The sequence below is a fragment of the Oreochromis niloticus genome, linkage group LG18 (assembly GCF_001858045.2).
Source record: "Oreochromis niloticus isolate F11D_XX linkage group LG18, O_niloticus_UMD_NMBU, whole genome shotgun sequence".
In the NCBI taxonomy this organism is placed as follows: domain Eukaryota; kingdom Metazoa; phylum Chordata; class Actinopteri; order Cichliformes; family Cichlidae; genus Oreochromis; species Oreochromis niloticus.
Genome location: NC_031982.2, coordinates 31,223,475 through 31,244,423, shown reverse-complemented (window position 1 = coordinate 31,244,423; position 20,949 = coordinate 31,223,475). Strand labels below are relative to the sequence as shown.

The 20,949-nt window shown below is 39.8% G+C and overlaps 2 protein-coding genes across 41 annotated transcripts in view; one reads left to right on the top strand and one right to left on the bottom strand.

The window, feature by feature from the left end:
* The window catches only part of LOC109195563 (tripartite motif-containing protein 16), a 1,176,058-nt gene that overhangs the window by 404,840 nt on the left and 750,269 nt on the right, over window positions 1-20,949 (bottom strand). The window lies entirely within an intron of this gene.
* Window positions 1-20,949, top strand: part of LOC102080865 (zinc finger protein 850) — a 62,728-nt gene that overhangs the window by 37,947 nt on the left and 3,832 nt on the right. For 17 of the 40 annotated variants that reach the window (XM_025900276.1, XM_025900271.1, XM_025900274.1 and 14 more), the window contains one exon: window positions 5,356-5,691. In XM_025900276.1, coding sequence (XP_025756061.1) covers window positions 5,356-5,691 — 336 coding nt within the window. Of the gene's footprint in view, window positions 1-639; window positions 856-1,314; window positions 1,567-4,375; window positions 4,536-4,898; window positions 5,692-5,722; window positions 7,335-15,287; window positions 15,584-18,041; window positions 18,258-18,714; window positions 18,967-20,949 lie in introns of those variants that run through there. The other 23 variants (XM_025900299.1, XM_019347742.2, XM_025900307.1 and 20 more) reach the window with 23 other exon arrangements.

Here is a 20,949-nt window from a genome sequence, read left to right as displayed (position 1 = left end):
GAAAAATCTGACACGGATCAGAAAACTCTGCTATGCAAATTATGCCGCAAAGCGGTCCCCACCACGGACTCAAACACGACATTTCTGTTCGACCACCTACAGAAGAATCATTTGAAAGGTTGTGGAGAGAGTTTATAGATGAGAAGCAAAAAAAGAGCCGTCAGGTGCTCAAATAAACCTTAGACTCAAATGTAAGAACAGGCTTTTCCCCACAACACGCCATATAATAAATACTCAGAATGAAAATGGCGGCCGTTAAAACTTGTATCTAAAAATATATAGTTTAATGCATTGGTCAAAAAACAAAGACTTCCAGTCTGCCGTCTTAAAGTACTTTAAGCTTTCATGATCATATTCAAATCATGCTACTGTTCGTTTGGTTGTTTGTTTATTCACATTGTGTGATGATCACTGGCACTCACATCTAAAAATTAGACCCCAGAAGTCTGTACGGTTATCAACATCACCCAATGAACACATGGCTATGAGTGAATGTTTCTGTGGCAACATCTGCAAGAATGTAAGAGGCCGTGAAAGGATCAACTTGATTCTCAATAGGTGACCCCTTTTCATCCTTCTTGATCTTTCTTATCATCACATTAGTCACTATTTTCTTGTGTCCCTTTGTTGAACACGAAGGTCTGGATGATCAGCAGGTCTGTGACCAGGAAAGGAGCTCCAGTCTCAACCAGGAGGACCCAGAGCCTCCACAGACTAAAGAGGAACAGGAGGAAACCTGCAGCAGTGAGGAAGGAGAGCAGCTTGAATTGAAGCAGGAGGATGAAGGCATTCATGTCTGGACCGGAGAACAGCTGGATTTCTTGTGTAAACTTGGATTACGGCTGACCAAAATGGGTATGTGAATCTGTAATATACAGATTTCATAATACCGAAGTGACTATGACTCATATCAAAAGGCCAGGTGATGATGTCACAAAGACACGTGGCGTGCATTACTGCCTGGGATACTACCTCACTGAAGACATGTTTTCTGTTAGCACAGTAAAATAAAAACTGGATTTCAAATCTTCTGTTTGTTTAATAAAAAACAAAAAATTCCACCAGATTTCAGTCATGTTGGCCCAGAACTGTACGCAGAATGTAGAAAAATGTTGAGACGCTGAAAACTGGGGATTATTGGCCACAAGGATCAAGTTGGGGTAGCGAGCTGTACGCCTCATAAATGATGACTTTCTGCATGTAAACAGAATTCTTCGCTGTTCACTGCATGAGAGAGAATATTTAAATATCGCTCACATATCTGAGAGACCTGCTCACAGTGTAACTTTTTTCTTATGTGTTGTGTCCGTCAAGACCTCCCACAGCAACATGATTGTAAGGAAAATGAGGATCTGGATGACCCGCAGGTCTGTAGCCAGGAGAGGAACTCCAGTCTGGACCAGCAGGACAAAGATCCTCCACAGATTAAAGAGGAACAAGAGGAAATCTCCATCAATCAGGAAGAAGAGCAGCTTGCACTGAAGCAGGAAACCAAAAGCGGCATCGTCTGGACCGGGCAGCAGCTGGGCATCATGTGGAACCCTGAAGTAGAGTTGCACAGAATAGGTATGCAAAACCTTAATAGATAGATTCAGTTTTGTATTAAGAAATCTAACTCATGTTGGGTCCTAATGAGACCTCAGAGATATGTTATAGAGACACATGACGAATCTAAGGACGAACTGCAACAAGGAAACTGACATAATATTCTAAGAGCCAAAATTTCTAGCCCTCCCAGTGTCGCCCCTGTCAGGACTGTCCTATGTTGTAAATAAATAAGTTGAGTACAAGAGAGAGGAAGACACCCTGCAATGAGTTGAAACATGGTTATTTATTCCTGCATATACATTTTTGTCATTCATATTATCACTTTGTTTGTCCCTCACGAATTGCAGTCATCACTCCTTCGGCCACATTTTTCAAGTGACCTATATTTGACATCGGCATATTAAAAAACAAAACCTTAAATTATGTTTTTGGTGTGCCATCTCAATATTTTCAGTAGCCCTTTGGATTCCAGTACACGGCCTGTGTAGTGATGTTATTGGTGGACTTCCTGATTGCGTGGCCAATCCAGCACCACTTTCTTTCAGAACTGGTATTGCTATTGGTTCCTGGTTTGTTCTTGACTACATTTTTTTTAATCTTCTCTGGCCACTGGATACAGAGGATTTGTTGCAAGCAGATGTTGATGAATGTCTATAACATACAGAGCGCTGTCTTTGTCCTGCTCCATGTTTATGAACTATAGAGAAGTATAGGTTTGACCCTGATTTTAAAAATGCTCCGCTTGGTGGAATTTCTGACCTCTTGAGTTTCAAACATCTTTTTAAATTATGTTGTTTCTTTTTTCTTTCTTTCTTTCTTTCTTTTTTTTTAACCATAATATAAACTAACAAGTGGCCACCAGTAAATAAAACATACAAACAGACTTTAAGAGAATGCTAACTGCCCTAACAGTACTGACCTTATGAAAGCATACGAGAGAAGAAAATTAAGAAGAAAATTAAGAAGCTTCAGCTTTGTCACTGATTCCTGGACATTTGTCTCCAGAATCTGCTGATACTGAGTGGAATCCATGTGTCCCTCAACTCTGACAAGATTCCCAGTCCCTGCACTGGCCACACAGCCCCACAGCATAGGTTGACTCTGACTCTTCTCACCATTTGTCGCTTCTGTCTATCTGAGATTTTTTCTTAGTCTGCCACTTCGAGCCTTAACTTGAACTGAGCCTGTGGTCTTCCATTTTCTCAATATGTTCCTAACTGTGGAAACAAACAGCCTAAATCTCTGAGACAGCTTTCTGTATCCTTCCCCTAAACCATGATGGTGAACAGTCTTTGTCTTCAGGTCATTTGAGAGTTGTTTTGGGACTCCCATGTTGCTACTTTTCAGAGGAAATTAAAAGAGGAGGGACACTTACAATTGACCCCCTTAAATACTCTTTCTCATTATTGGATTCACCTGTGTATGTAGGTCAGGGGTCACTGAGGTTACCAAGCCAATTTGGGTTCCAATAATTAGTTGTAAAGGTTTTGGAATCAATAAAATGACAACAGTGCCCAAATTTATGCACCTGCCTGATTTTGTTTAAACAATTATTGCACACTTTCTGTAAATCCACTAAACTTCATTTCACTTCTCAAATATCACTGTGTGTGTCTCCTATATGATATATTTAACTGGCATTTTTTATTGTACCAAACAACGATGTATACAGGAAAAGAATGACTATTAACAAGGTTGCCCAAACTTTTGCATCCCACTGTAATCCCAACAACAGTGTCCTGAAGGGGCTTTATACTGCAAGGTAGGGCTGCCACGATTTGTCGACTAGTCATGATTACGTTGACTATCAAAATCGTCGACGACTAATTTAATAGTCAACCTTCGTTTGAAGCTTTGTAAGATCCCAAAAGTTGCAGGAATAAGTAGTAGGATTTAAGAGTGTAATAACGGACTGAAACGGAAGATGGCAGCACTGCATGTACAAGGATGCCAGTTGCCATTAAACCCCGAAGAAGAAGCAGTTTCCGGTATCGTAGCTGTGTCCAAAGTCAGGGGCAGCATCCTTCGGAGGCTGCATTTGTAGGCCGATTACGTTACAGCGACTTGATGAAGGCTGTCCAAATTCGAAGACTCCTCCAAATGCGGCCGACAAATGTGTCCTTCATTTCCAGGTTTGAAGGATGGGTCGGGTGTATCCTTCGCTGCCCAACCTATCCCAAGATTCATAGCGCGGCCCAGCCAATTCCAGTTTCCAACAATGACGGCAGCTACTTAGTTTTACTATTACCTTTATTACTCTTTCTAAAGCTCAATAAGGATAAAACTGAAATCCTCCTTATTGGCACCAAATCCAACCTTTTGAAGGCAAACCACTTCTCACTCACTATCGATAACTCCACGGTTTTCCCTTCTCCTCAAGTTAAAAGCTTTGGTGCCATCCTAGACAGTTCACTTTCCTATAAATCTCACATCAATAATCTCACCCGTTCTGCCTATTTCCATCTACGCAACATTAACAGATTTCGTCCTTCTCTTTTCACCCGGTCTACATCCATTCTTGCCCAGTCTTGTTACCTCCCGCATTGACTACTGCAACTCTCTCTTGCATGGTGTCCCCCAAAAATCCCTCCATATGATTCAACTGGTTCAGAACTCTGCTGCTCGCATTATCACCAGAACTCTCTCCTACCAGCACATCACCCCTGTTCTTCAGGAACTTCACTGGCTCCCAGTGAAATTCCGGATAATCTACAAGCTTCTTCTGCTCACCTTCAAGGCCATTCATAACCTCGTACCTCCTTACCTTTCTGACCTGTTAAGCACTACCTTTTCTGTCCGCTCACTTCGATGTTCTTCTTCTATCCTGCTTTCTGTGCCTTCCTTCCGCCTCACCACGATGGGAAGCAGAGCTTTTTAAAGAGAGAGTCTGTTTTCCGAAACCAAACCGGCAGCTTTTTCCACAGAAGAGGGACCTGAAAGCTGAAGGCTCTACCTCCCATTCTCCCCAACTTTCAGGCAATGAATGGTTAATCTAAAGAATAAATAAATAAATCCTGCAGTGAGTGTCCTGTAAAGTTTTTGACTAATTTTAAACAAACTTTTAAATGTTTTGTGCACTTTGATAACAAAATTTAAGAGATACCACTTTGTGCTTTTGTTTGGTTATATATTGTCTTTATTTTCTCATCGTAGATGGTCTGTTTATATTATTTGTAGAATTTGTAAATGAGCAGCCAAAATGGTTTTCACTGAAGCAGTAAAACGGATTCTCCTCACAACATGCCTTCATAGGTATATCTAAGCAATATGCTTACCATGTGGAGGCCTGCTAATGGTTAAGCTTACCTTGTAATTTCTCAAATGTATGTTTTTTTGATCTGTTCCTTCAGATTTTCCACAACATGACTGTAAGGACGAGGATGGGCTCACAAATCAGCAGGTCTGTAACCAGGAGAAGAACTCCAGTCTACACCAGAAGGATCCTTCACAGATTAAAGAGGAACAGGAGGAACTCCGTACCACTCAAGAGGAAAAACCGCTTGTTCTAAAGCAGGAGACTGCAACTTTTCCTGCTCGTGAAGCAAGTAACCACAGTGAACCAGAACCAAGCAGTGACCAGCTCCTTTCTCACAACTCTCCTGTCACAGATCAGGATGAAATCAAGGATGGTAACTCACACAGAAATGAGTCGGAGCAAATCGTATCAGGCCTGACAGTTCAAAATTGCAAGACAGCACATTTATGTAGCACCTGTGGGAAAAGATTTACTCAGAGGGGTCAGTTGAAGAGTCACATGCGAATTCACACAGGTGAGAAGCCACATTCTTGTAGCGCCTGTGGGAAAAGATTTCATGTAAAATCAAATTTGAAAACACACATGCGAATTCACACAGGTGAGAAGCCACATTCTTGTAGCACCTGTGGCAAAAGATTCACTCAGAAGGGTCAGTTGAAGAGTCACATGCGAATTCACACAGGTGAGAAGCCACATTCTTGTAGCACCTGTGGGAAAAGATTTCATGTAAAATCAAATTTGAAAACACACATGCGAATTCACACAGGTGAGAAGCCACATTCTTGTAGCACCTGTGGCAAAAGATTCACTCAGAAGGGTCAGTTGAAGAGTCACATGCGAATTCACACAGGTGAGAAGCCACATTCTTGTAGCACCTGTGGGAAAAGATTTCACGTAAAATCAAATTTGAAAACACACATGCGAATTCACACAGGTGAGAAGCCACATTCTTGTAGCACCTGTGGGAAAAGATTTAGTTTGAAACAAATTTTGAATAGGCACATGCGAATTCACACAGGTGAGAAGCCACATTCTTGTAGCGCCTGTGGCAAAAGATTCACTCAGAAGAGTCAGTTGAGGAGTCACATGCGAATTCACACAGGTGAGAAGCCACATTCTTGTAGCACCTGTGGGAAAAGATTTCATGTAAAATCAAATTTGAAAACACACATGCGAATTCACACAGGTGAGAAGCCACATTCTTGTAGCACCTGTGGGAAAAGATTTAGTTTGAAACAAATTTTGAATAGGCACATGCGAATTCACACAGGTGAGAAGCCACATTCTTGTAGCGCCTGTGGCAAAAGATTCACTCAGAAGAGTCAGTTGAGGAGTCACATGCGAATTCACACAGGTGAGAAGCCACATTCTTGTAGCAGCTGTGGGAAAAGATTTCATGTAAAATCAAATTTGAAAACACACATGCAAATTCACACAGGTGAGAAGCCACATGCTTGTAGCACCTGTGGGAAAAGATTTACTCAGAAGAGTCAGTTGAAGAGTCACATGCGAATTCACACAGGTGAGAACCACATTGTTGCAGCACCTGTGTGAAACATTTTAGTTCTCCAGTACAGTTGAAAATGCAATTAGGAAAACATGCTACATGCTAAGTTTCATTCTTAGAAAATGGTGATGGTAGGACACACAAACAGTGTTTGGATCATTGAAAACTGAAAATTTCAAAAGGCTTTTGGAAGCTCAGTTTCTGTTTTGAAACATGGTCAAGACAAACAGTTTGTCTTGCAGCATAAAATGTGTGCACCTTTATCACCTTTTTCTGACGTCATTGTTTTATAGTTTATAGGCTTTGTCTTTGCTGAAGTTTCTTCATTTTCTTTGGCATGGCCTCGACAGTGCTTGAGATATTTTTAGTGTCTTGATGTAAAAAGAACTATTTCTCTAAAACACACTCGATAATATCTGTTGAAAAAACAACTACACGTGTGAGGTAGCCTTTATTGAAATCTTTTTGTTTTGTTTTTTTTTGTTTTTTTGTCTGAAGTTCACAGTTTGAATTTATACACTGGATTGACATTAATGGGAAGTGCTTTGTAGATGGAAAGGGAATATTTTAGGGAATGACAATGTTGACAAGTTGATCCATGTTCTCGTATTGTTTGTGACCCAGATTTTTAGGTCATTTATTATTTATATTTATAACATAACTTACACTACTTTTATGTGAACACCTGGTGATACCCAGCTGTTGTTTTGAGATATAATAATATGGACTAATGTGTAATTTTAACAGTGTTGTGTTCCATTTTGACAGGAAATAAATCCAGTTTAAGATTGTAGATTATTCATTTTAAAGATAAAATATGGATAATTATATAATAAAGGAGGAGGAGCTGGTGACTCATCTCCCATAAAGGAGCTCAGAAGTGTCCCGGGAGTCTTCATCTTTATTTATCTTTGTTGGCTTTTGGCCTCCATGTGCTTATGGCGAACACCCTAGAGAGCTTTGCTTTCTTTTAAGTTGTTTTTAATCTTGTATGTTCAATAAAACTGTTGGCATCAAATTTTACATCATCTCCTGTCGATTTTGTGTTTTGGTTTAAATTGTGTTCCAAAAGCCTGAATCAACATCTTTCCGGCCTGAAGAAATTCTGCAAAGCCTTTCAAATATGCGACTCCACAATCCTGCTGCTCTTTGAAAAACTTACAGTGCTTCCAAACGAGCTGTTAAACAGGGCTTTGTGTGATCTGCCTTTTAATGAAGCAACTGGTCAGGAAGATTCAACACATTCAAGGGGCTTCATCATACTAATTTCCTTGATTCTCGTCCTCACTTTCCAGGTCCTCAAAAAGTGGGGCACATAATAGCAAACACTGAACACACACCTCCCCTGTCTGCTAAGAGCATGTCTTCCTTTTTTTTTTTATACCACCATCAGTGACGTGAAAAAAGTTTATTCAAACAAATCTGCAGTGGTATTTTCAGATTAAGCTAGCCAATTAAACATTACAGTGGACTTAATTAATGCGGTCTACAATTCCTTAGGAGGTACCCAACATGAATTGAAACTAGCATGCATTTTATTTAAATAACACACCTCTCCCTCTGGGAGCTTCAGTAACACCAATTTGTATCAAAATCTTCATTAACCTCTTAGGACCTGGTGTCCACATCACATTTTTGGGTGTCTAGACCAAAATACAAAATTTTGCTCTTCAAAGGCCTGATATCCACTTACAAGGACTGTTCCATTGAAAGGCCCAGGATCCTCCAACAGCCACCAGGCCCAGGATCCTCCAGCAGCTTCTAGGCCTAGGATCCTCCAGCAGGCACCAACAACTAAGCAGCGTTTTTGGTGAGTTGAAATTAACTACTACTTCAGAAATGGGGCTTAAGAGAACACCAACAGCTGAGGAAATTGAGGACATTAAAAAGTCATTGGACTTTTTAACTGAAGAAACATCAGCTATCAAGCTACAACAGAAATATATCCTGGACATTGTGAAGCGACCTTATCTCCTTGACAATCAGAATGCAGAGAAGGAGAAATGGATTGTCTATCTGGAGAGCAGGGTCACGGACCTGGAGCAATACACGAGAATAAATGATGTGATCATCATGGGGCTAAAGATAAAACCTCGGTCATATGCTCGGGCCGTGACTGCTGACAGCAAAGAAGAGCATGGAGAACTGGATGTTAGCTCTGCAGAGCAACAGGTGGCTGGTTTCTTGCAGTCAAAAGGGATCGACCTGGACTCTAATAACATCAAGGCATGCCACCTTCTGCCCAGGAAAAGCACGGCACCTAAAGAAAATTCAAAATACCTGGACTGCAAATTGTAAAATATTTATTAAACTCAACGGAACACTGGAGGAAGCCAAAGTGCTGGTCATCAAACACATCCAGGATCTGGAAAAATAATAACAAGCCACATGGACCACAAATGCAAGAAGCTGAACAAATAATCTACACTCATCAAACCAAGAAGGTAACAACAGAAACTAAAGCACAACATATTAAATTATAACACAATCAACTAATTTAACATCTGGGAATTATACACTGCTATCACAGAGGATTGCTAATCATGAGAATCTGGAGTTAAATTCACCACAAAACACGGAATACATACACACTTCACAGAGCAGGACATTGATCAAGAATTGAACTTTTTTAACACCAGTAACACCTGCTGTTACTATGCTGAAGAACAATTCAATAAAATTGTCAAGGCTGACTGCAAAATGTCCATAATCCACTTTAATAGTAGAAGTTTGTATGCCAACTTTCACAACATAAGAGAATATTTAAGCAAATTTGCACATCAATTCAGTGTGATTGCAGTATCTGAGACCTGGATTAATAAGGAGAAAGGAGTGGACTTTGAAATAGATGGATATTAACTAAATTTTATGAACAGAAAGAATAAGAATGGTGGGGGTGTGGCTTTGTTTGTGGACAAAAATTTAAATACAGGGTAGTGGAAAAATGACCGTGGTGGTGGACAACATATTAGAGTGTGTAACAATAGAAATTAGTATGGAAAAAAAGAAAAATGTCATTGTAAGTTGTATATATAGAACACCAGGTTCTAACATTGAAATGTTTAAGGAGTGGGTAGATAAAACATTTATTGAGACAAATCAAAAAGTTATGTTCATTTGTGGGGATTTCAACATAGACCTATTCATTCCAAAAAAACATAGTATGACAGATGAGTTTATTAATACAATGTATAGCATGGGACTCGTTCCAATGATCACTAAGCCCAGCAGGATTACAGTACAGTCGGCAACCTTAATAGACAATATATTTGAAATGAATATTTGAATGAAATAGAAAACAGATCTATAAGTGGTCTCCTAATTAATGACATTAGTGATCATCTACCTGTTCTTGCAGTGTATGACAGCAATAACAGGAAGGTCAAACAGGAAAATACTACAAAATACAAACGAGTGAGAACAGAGGAGTCCATAAATGCATTTAAAAGTAATTTACTTAAGCAAGAATGGGAGATGGTGTATAAGGAAAAAAATATTGATAAAGCTTATGAGACTTTTTTAGGAAAATTTAAACTGTTATATGATAGCCGTAGCCCAGTAAAGAAATATAGCAACAAACAAAAATATGCAGCGTGCCCATGGATCACAAAAGGATTACAAAATGCATGTAAAAAGAAAAATACCTTATATAGAGAATTTATAAAGAACAGAACTATAGAAGCTGAAAATAAATACAAAAAATATAAAAATAAATTAAGTAGTGTTTTGAGGTCATGTAAAAAGGAATATTATGAGAAATTATTAAATCCATCCATCCATCCATTCGCTTCCGCTTATCCTTTTCAGGGTCGCGGGGGGCGCTGGAGCCTATCCCAGCTGTCATAGGGCGAGAGGCGGGGTACACCCTGGACAGGTCGCCAGTCTGTCGCAGGGTCAACACACAGGGACAGACAACCATTCACACTCACATTCACTCGCACATTCACACCTAGTGACAATTTCGATTATCCAATTAACCTACATTATTACATATAACATTAAAGGGATTTGGAAAACATTAAATGCCATCATTAAAAATGGTTCTAGGCAGTTAAATTATCCTTTGTATTTCACTAATAATGATAGAAATATTAATAACATGAGTGATGTGGTTAATGAGTCCAATAAATTCTTTGTAAGTGTTGGGCTGATAGAATTCCTGATACAAGAAATTGTGCAGAGAAAGAAACTAAACTCATTCAACGTAATCCTCATTCAATGTTTTTAAAGGTGGTAGAAGAAAAGGAAATCACTGATATTGTCAGGAAATCACCAACAAAAATTCTACAGACTTTGATGACATTGATATGGAAATCGTTAAGAAAGTTATTGATGGCATCTCCAAACCCTTAACACACATTTGCAATTTGTCTCTACAAACTGGTCAATTCCCAACACAAACAAAAACAGCTAAAATAATACCACTGTTTAAAAATGGAGATAGACACCAATTCACAAATTACAGGCCTGTTTCTCTGCTTTCACAATTTTCAAAAATACTGGTTTAATAATTTAATAATTTAATAAAAGTTTTCATTAATAGACTTGACAAATTTATAGATAAATATAAAATAATAGTGGACAGTCAGTATGGTTTCAGACCAAACAGATCAACATCCATGGCGTTAATGGAACTTATTGAAAATATCACCAATATAGACAATGCACAGTTGGTGTTTTCATTGACCTAAAAAAAAGCTTTTGACGCAATTAATCATGAAATATTACTTGATAAACTGGAGTACTGTGGCATTAGAGGATTGGTGCTAGAGTGGGTCAGGAGTTATTTGAGAGACAGGCAACAGTTTGTGAAGCTTGGTGAATATCAATCAGAGTGCCTGGACATTGTTTGTGGAGTTCCACAGAGATCAGTATTGGGACCAAAACTGTTTATCCTGTACATCAATGGTATATGTAAAACATCTGATATATTACAGTTTATTTTATTTGCAGATGATACAAATATTTTTTTGTGCTGGAGAGAATTCACAGCAGCTTTTGGAAATTGTCACACCAGAAATGATTAAACTGAAAACATGGTTTGACAGAAACAAGTTATCACTAAATTTGAACATAACTACATTTATATTATTTGGAAATTGTAAGAAAGATGCTGGAGCAAATGATGTTGAAGTAGAGCAAGTTTCTCATACAAAATTTCTGGATGTGATAATAGACAACAAAATCTGCTGGAAACCTCACATAAAGCATATACAAGCTAAACTGTCAAGAAGCATCTCTGTACTGAGTAAAGCTAAACATTTTTTGCATTTTTCCAAATCACTGCGGGTACTTTACTGTTCACTTATACTGCCATATTTGGAATACTGTGTGGAAATCCGGGGAAATACATACAAAACTTCACTTCAACCATTATATAAAATTCAGAAAAAAGCTATCAGGATGATTACTAAAGCAGGATTTAGGGACCACACTAACATTATGTTCTTGAAATTAAAAATTCTGAAGTTTATGGATCTTATAAAATATAAAACTGCAAAAACTATGTACAAAGCCAGATATAATATGTTACCAGGATATGTGCAGAGGGTGTTTTTTGACAGAGAAGGGGACTATGAATTGAGAGGAAAATGAAATCTGAAGACTCTTAAAGCACGGACAAAGGTTAAAACATTTTGTATTACCATTTGTGTGGTAAAACTGTTGAACAGTTTTCCTGTGGACCTACAGCAACGTTCAGGCATTAGTCAGTTCATAAAGATGTTTCGAAAACTGCTTTTGGAAGAGTATGAAACTGATAAGTTGATGACCCATTGTATATATAACTATGCTAAATTGTATCAAGATTATATCTATCACTGTAGCTAGGTTTATACATTTCCCTCATTCCTTGTTTATTGTGTGGGGTAAGTGATAATGGGAATTAGGGGTAACAATGAATAGTAGGATTCAATAGAATGTTGAGCATGGTTAGGGATTAATAAGTATGTATATACAGTGGCTTGTAAAAGTATTTGGCCCCATTGAACTCTTCTACATTTTGTCACATTACAACCACAAATATGAATCAATTTTATTGGAATTCCACGTGAAAGACCAATACAAAGTGGTGTACACGTGAGAAGTGGAAATAAAATCATACATGATTCCAAACATTTTTTACAAATAAATAACTGAAAAGTGGGTTGTGCATAATTATTCAGCCCCCTTTGGTCTGAGTGCAGTCAGTTGCCCATAGACATTGCCTAGTGCAAATAATAATAATAATTGATTGCATTTATATAGCGCTTTTCTAGGCAACCAAAGCACTTTACAATTCCACTATTCATTCACTCTCACATTCACACACTGGTGGAGGCAAGCTACAGTTGTAGCCATAGCTGCCCTGGGGCAGACTGACAGAAGCGAGGCTGCCATATCACGCCATCAGCCCGGCGATCAGCAACCAGGGGGATCGAACCGGCAACCTTCCGGTTATAGATGAGCTTCCATATCCCCTGAGCTACGATCGCCATAGTGCTAATGACTAAATAGAGTGCACCTGTGTAATCTAATGTCAGTACAGCTGCTCTGTGACGGCTTCAGAGGTTGTCTAAGAGAATATTGGGAGCAACAACAGTATGAAGTCCAAAGAACACACCAGACAGGTCAGGGATAATGTTATTGAGAAATTTAAAGCAGGCTTAGGCTACAAAAAGATTTCGCAAGCCTTGAACATCCCATGGAGCACTGTTCAAGCGATCATTCAGAAATGGAACGAGTATGGCACAGTTGTAAATCTACCAAGACAAGGCCGTCCACCTAAACTCACAGGCCGAACAAGGAGAGCGCTGATCAGAAATGCAGCCAAGAGGCCCATGGTGACTCTGGACGAGCTGCAGAGATCTACAGCTCAGGTGGGGGAATCTGTCCATAGGACAACTATTAGTCGTGCACTGCACAAAGTTGGCCTGTTAGCAGAGACGGGTCTTCCAGCAGAATCTGCATGAATATTGAAGGTACTTAATATCTAGATGGAGGAATAATCACACGTGGGGCATCGGCTTTTATCGGAACATTCACACCAAAAGGTGACTTTGTTTATTGAACTCTCGCGCATACTCCGCAGCATAACAGGAAGCATCCTTTCAAAATAAAATCACAACAGATGACAATGAGGGCATACCTATTAACTAGCTCAACATGGCCTTTATGGAAGAGTGGCAAGAAGAAAGCCATTGTTAACAGAAAACCATAAGAAGTCCCGTTTGCAGTTTGCCACAAGCCATGTGAGGGACACAGCAAACATGTGGAAGAAGGTGCTCTGGTCAAATGAGACCAAAATGGAACTTTTTGGCCAAAATGCAAAACGCTATGTGTTGCGGAAAGCTAACACTGCACATCACTCTGAACACACCATCCCCACTGTCAAATATGGTGGTGGCAGCATCATGCTCTGGGGGTGCTTCTCTTCAGCAGGGACAGGGAAGCTGGTCAGAGTTGATGGGAAGCTGGAGGATGGAGCCAAATACAGGGCAATCTTGGAAGAAAACCTCTTGGAGTCTGCAAAAGGCTTGAGACTGGGGCGGAGGTTCACCTTCCAGTAGGACAATGACCCTAAACATAACATATCCATGTGTTAGAATGGCCCAGTCAAAGTCCAGATCTAAATCCAATCGAGAATCTGTGGCAAGATCTGAAACCTGCTGTTCAATCAATCAATCAATCAATCAAGGCTTTATTCGCCACATGCAGGTTGCCCTGCAGTGAAATGGCAGCTGTAATTGCAGCAAAAGGTGGTTCTACAAAGTATTGACTCAGGGGGCTGAATAATTACGCACACCCCACTTTTCAGTTATTTATTTGTAAAAAATGTTTGGAATCATGTATGATTTTCGTTCCACTTCTCACGTGTACACCACTTTGTATTGGTCTTTCACGTGGAATTCCAATAAAATTGATTCATGTTTGTGGCTGTAATGTGACAAAATGTGGAAAAGTTCAAGGGGGGCGAATACTTTTGCAAGCCACTGTATGTCCACTGTGAGCGACCATTTTGCACAGAGGCGGTGGCTTACGACACCAACTGTCGGCCATCTATAATCCAGTTTTGAGATCCATTCCCAGGCGCCTTAACGCCCACTCACACCCTGGGCCATCTTACCTCAGGAAATCACATGATAGGGTGGGGCTAGGTTTCACAATGAGCTCACCCGAAACCCTGGCTGATTGTGACCCACACCCGTTTTCACACCTTGGCTCATGTGATTAGGTGGAGGATCATCAGGGGGTCCCTTTGTCCCTCTTTGGGGGTATACTCCCACAGGGCTTAAATGTGGGACTCTCCACCATTTGACCCTAGAACTGAAGAAGCTTCTTGGATGAGAGGTGAAACGTCTTCAAGCAACTTAAAGAAGTCCAGACGCTTTTCTTTGCAAGCTTCTTAGACCATAAAAACGCAACTTTCAAATTTGGACAGTGGACTTCTTTTGCCTGAGTACAAAATATTATCTCAGTGCAGCAGTGGCTTGTGGATTTTTAATTGTGGAATGTTTGGTTTGTCAAACTAAATGAATTTCCACTACACAGCTGTTATTATCAGAGGGGAAGAGAAAGGCGACCAAAATGAAAACAACAGCCTTATCCTAATTGTCCGTCATTATTTGCTCCACATGATACGTTAAATTTCTCTGTGCTCTAAATGTCTGTAGTATATTTATATTAATGTATTTGTATATTGTTATTTCACTTCCGCTTCATGGACCGTACCAGAGAAATCAGGAGACCCTCGTTTATTAAAAAGATTTTCTATAATTATTTTTAGAGTGACCATTATCAATGAAGTCACTCTTATTTGTTCTGTTAAATGATTAATGCTGGATCAAACTAAAGGGTTTTCCAATAACTCAAACTTAAATCAAAGTATTTTCTTCTTTCTTTATTCCAGGATATCACTAATAATCTCATGGCAAAATTGCAGTTTTCTGCAAAGTACCAGACTTTATGTTGGACTGACCTGATGAGGGCAGTATTACGCCTTTGATACCTCCAGCCTACCGTAAGTGCAATAAAAGAAGAATAGCGGCAATGGCGCCCGATTTAAGTGACTGAGTTGACCCGAGTTACGTTTGAAGACGTTGGTTTGGCGGTATCGGTTGCTGTTGCAATAATGTCTTCAGTTCAGCATCTGAGAGATTTTATCAAGGAGAGGTTAACTACTGCTGCAGAAGAAATCTTCTCAGAGTTTGAAAAAACGATCGTCCGGTATGAGGAGGAGATCCGTCAGCTAAGACTGCTGAATATCAGACCCAGGATAAAGTCACACAATACAGGTGTGTAAACTTGTGGAGATGTAGGATTGGGGGATCATCGTGTGATTCACGTGGGCATGATCTAAATGCATTGATCTAAATTAGTAATACACCACAGTAAAGTGTATGCAGTTATATCTGTGCAGCTTTGAGAAAGTTACTTTTAAAACGTTTTCCACTACAGATTACAAATTAATGGCCCAAATGTAGTTTGTAACGTATTTTGTTAAGTTACTCAATGTGAATAATGTATTTTGAATACTTTGGTCCGGATTACTTGATATATTTTCATGCTTTTTACAACTACATGAATGTAATATTGCCGTGTGAATGATTGCTATAACTGAAGGCTACTAGCCACCTGTTACGTCCCTCTGCAGCCCCTAATCTCCTCAGTATGTTCAGCTGGTGCTAATTGGCCCCACCTAGTCAGGTGTTGATAAAAACATACCTGAGGCAGGCTTTCAGGAAGCTCACTAGTCTTTGCCTTGGTGGCCATTTTAGCCAACCTGCTATGCCATTTTAAGATAAAACCTCTTCTCACTAAAACTCTGGTATTCATCTCCTTTTTATGTTGCGGCTTTTGAGCCGGGTCGTAACGCTGCAAGCAATCATGTGCAGACAAATCATCGTACCTGTTGTTTCTCCGCATGTGCACAATACGAAGTTAAGTTGTGAGCCGTCTTACCTTTATGAATATTAGCTAGAAAAATACTCTGATAAAATTCAGTGCCAAACCATCCTGCCTTTGTGAATGTGACCTACAAGCATGCTTTAACAGCTAAATTAAGAGGCAAATCGTCTTACCTTTGTTTATCTGAGCTAGAAATACTTCACTACCTAAAATTCAGTGGCGAACCATCCTACCTTTGTTAATAAGAGCTAGAAACATACTCTGATGGGCAAAGTTAAGTGGTAAACCGTCATACCTACTTAAATTTGTGCTGGAATTACTCTGTGACAACAGAAATGTGCATAAACTACTTACGGTAGGACGTTTTGCCAAAGTAGGATGGTTTGTCAGAACACCATAATGTCGTATAGAAAAATTTTTTCCACCAACCACACTCACCCATATTTTGTTTTTGAACTCCATTGCAGTTATTTCACACATTAAACCTTTGATAAAAAATAATTAAACTGCATTAAATTACAGGTAGCAGTAAAACTATTAGCTCTTTTATGCTACGTCCACACCAACATGGGTATTTTTGTAAACACAGATTTTTCAATGTCTTTGGTCCTTTTGTCCACACGCAAACGGCGTTTCGAATCACCGAAAAGGTTGGAGAAAACTCAGTTTTGCAGGCGAAGCCAAATGCAAGATATGCTTCATCATATTTTCTAGTTTTTGGCTTTGAAGGAAGTTGGTTTGGAAACATATTCGGCGATGCTTCAACCTCTGCTTTGCGTTTGTGTGGGAGCCCCGTCAAAAAAAACCTGTCCATTATTCTAGCAGTGTCCAAGCATTTTTTTTTTATTTTTTTTTTTAAAAATAAAATAAAATAAACATTCATACCGCGCCCACGTGCAATGGCTCTGCGCCCCCCACTTTGGGAACCCCTGTAGTAGGCTAACATTACAGCTGTGCACTGTGACGAAATATATCCAATGATCAAATTAAAACCTCTATCGTTTCAAATGATACGCTATTATTTGTTTTGTGGTGTCGCAAAATACATTTACAGCAATATTTTTGTCATTGGTTTCATCTTCACTGGCTATCAATAAAGATGAGGCAGAACCTGGTAGCTCCAAACAGAAGGACCAGTCAAAACAAATTGAGGATGTTATTCCTAAACCAGGGGCTCCCCCTGTAGCATGGACATGGTTTGGTTATGAAAAATCTGACACGGATCAGAAAACTCTGCTATGCAAATTATGCCGCAAAGCGGTCCCCACCACGGACTCAAACACGACATTTCTGTTCGACCACCTACAGAAGAAACATTTGAAAGGTTGTGGAGAGAGTTTATAGATGAGAAGCAAAAAAAGAGCCGTCAGGTGCTCAAATAAACCTTAGACTCAAATGTAAGAACAGGCTTTTCCCCACAACACGCCATATAATAAATACTCAGAATGAAAATGGCGGCCGTTAAAACTTATATCTAAAAATATATAGTTTAATGCATTGGTCAAAAAACAAAGACTTCCAGTCTGCCGTCTTAAAGTACTTTAAGCTTTCATGATCATATTCAAATCATGCTACTGTTCGTTCGGTTGTTTGTTTATTCACATTGTGTGATGATCACTGGCACTCACATCTAAAAATTAGACCCCAGAAGTCTGTACGGTTATCAACATCACCCAATGAACACATGACTATGAGTGAATGTTTCTGTGGCAACATCTGCAAGAATGTAAGAGGCCGTGAAAGGATAAACTTGATTCTCAATAGGTGACCCCTTTTCATCCTTCTTGATCTTTCTTATCATCACATTAGTCACTATTTTCTTGTGTCCCTTTGTTGAACACGAAGGTCTGGATGATCAGCAGGTCTGTGACCAGGAAAGGAGCTCCAGTCTCAACCAGGAGGACCCAGAGCCTCCACAGACTAAAGAGGAACGGGAGGAAACCTGCAGCAGTGAGGAAGGAAAGCAGCTTGAATTGAAGCAGGAGGATGAAGGCATTCATGTCTGGACCGGAGAACAGCTGGATTTCTTGTGTAAACCTGGATTACGGCTGACCAAAATAGGTATGTGAATCTGTAATATACAGATTTCATAATACTGAAGTGACTATGACTCATATCAATAGGCCAGGTGATGATGTCACAAAGACACGTGGCGTGCATTACTGCCTGGGATACTACCTCACTGAAGACATGTTTTCTGTTAGCACAGTAAAATAAAAACTGGATTTCAAATCTTCTGTTTGTTTAATAAAAAACAAAAAATTCCACCAGATTTCAGTCATGTTGGCCCAGAACTGTACGCAGAATGTAGAAAAATGTTGAGACGCTGAAAACGGGATTATTGGCCACAAGGACCAAGTTGGAGAAGCGAGCTGTACGCCTCATAAATGATGACTTTCTCCATGTAAACAGAATTCTTCGCTGTTCACTGCATGAGAGAGAATATTTAAATATCGCTCACATATCTGAGAGACCTGCTCACAGTGTAACTTTTTTCTTATGTGTTGTGTCCGTCAAGACCTCCCACAGCAACATGATTGTAAGGAAAATGAGGATCTGGATGACCCGCAGGTCTGTAGCCAGGAGAGGAACTCCAGTCTGGACCAGCAGGACAAAGATCCTCCACAGATTAAAGAGGAACAAGAGGAAATCTCCATCAATCAGGAAGAAGAGCAGCTTGCACTGAAGCAGGAAACCAAAAGCGGCATCGTCTGGACCGGGCAGCAGCTGGGCATCATGTGGAACCCTGAAGTAGAGTTGCACAGAATAGGTATGCAAAACCTTAATAGATAGATTCAGTTTTGTATTAAGAAATCTAACTCATGTTGGGTCCTAATGAGACCTCAGAGAGATGTTATAGAGACACATGACGAATCTAAGGACGAACTGCAACAAGGAAACTGACGTTTCCAGAGCGCTGTCTTTGTCCTGCTCCATGTTTATGAACTATAGAGAAGTATAGGTTTGACCCTGATTTTAAAAATGCTCCGCTTGGTGGAATTTCTGACTTCTTGAGTTTCAAACATCTTTTTAAATTATGTTGTTTCTTTTTTCTTTCTTTCTTTTTTTTAACCATAATATAAACCAACAAGTGGCCACCAGTAAATAAAACATACAAACAGACTTTAAGAGAATGCTAACTGCCCTAACAGTACTGACCTTATGAAAGCATACGAGAGAAGAAAATTAAGAAGCTTCAGCTTTGTCACTGATTCCTGGACATTTGTCTCCAGAATCTGCTGATACTGAGTGGAATCCATGTGTCCCTCAACTTTGACAAGATTCCCAGTCCCTGCACTGGCCACACAGCCCCACAGCATGATGGAACCACCACCATATTTTACTGTAGGTAGCAGGGTTTTTTTTTTTTTTTGAATGCTGTGTTCTTTTTCCTCCATGCATAACGCCCCTTGTTATGCCCAAATAACTCAATTTTAGTTTCATCAGTCCACAGCACCTTATTCCAGAATGAAGCTTGCTTGTCCAAATGTGCTTTAGCAAACCTCAAGCGGCTGTTTGTGCTGTGGGCGGAGAAAAGGCTTCCTCTGCATCACTCTCACATACAGCATCTCCTTGTGTAAAGTGCGCCGAATGGTTGAACGATGCACTGTGACTCCATCTGCTGCAAGATGATGTAGTAGGTCTTTGGTGCTGGTCTGTAGGTTGACTCTGACTCTTCTCACCATTTGTCGCTTCTGTCTATCTGAGATTTTTTTTCTTAGTCTGCCACTTCGAGCCTTAACTTGAACTGAGCCTGTGGTCTTCCATTTTCTCAATATGTTCCTAACTGTGGAAACAGACAGCCTAAATCTCTGAGACAGCTTTCTGTATCCTTCCCCTAAACCATGATGGTGAACAGTCTTTGTCTTCAGGTCATTTGAGAGTTGTTTTGGGACTCCCATGTTGCTACTTTTCAGAGGAAATTAAAAGAGGAGGGACACTTACAATTGACCCCCTTAAATACTCTTTCTCATTATTGGATTCACCTGTGTATGTAGGTCAGGGGTCACTGAGGTTACCAAGCCAATTTGGGTTCCAATAATTAGTTGTAAAGGTTTTGGAATCAATAAAATGACAACAGTGCCCAAATTTATGCACCTGCCTGATTTTGTTTAAACAATTATTGCACACTTTCTGTAAATCCACTAAACTTCATTTCACTTCTCAAATATCACTGTGTGTGTCTCCTATATGATATATTTAACTGGCATTTTTTTATTGTACCAAACAACGATGTATACAGGAAAAGAATGACTATTAACAAGGTTGCCCAAACTTTTGCATCCCACTGTAATCCCAACAACAGTGTCCTGAAGGGGCTTTATACTGCAAGGTAGGGCTGCCACGATTTGTCGACTAGTCATGATTACGTTGACTATCAAAATCGTCGACAACTAATTTAATAGTCAACCTTCGTTTGAAGCTTTGTAAGATCCCAAAAGTTGTAGGATTTAAGAGTGTAATAACGGACTGAAACGGAAGATGGCAGCACTGCATGTACAAGGATGCCAGTTGCCATTAAACCCCGAAGAAGAAGCAGTTTCCGGTATCGTAGCTGTGTCCAAAGTCAGGGGCAGCATCCTTCGGAGGCTGCATTTGTAGGCCGATTACGTTACAGCGACTTGATGAAGGCTGTCCAAATTCGAAGACTCTTACTTCTTACTTGCAGATTAGACTATTGCAATTCATTGTATTATGGTCTAGATCAGGCCACCATCCATCGTCTTCAGATGGTTCAAAATGCAGCTGCTCG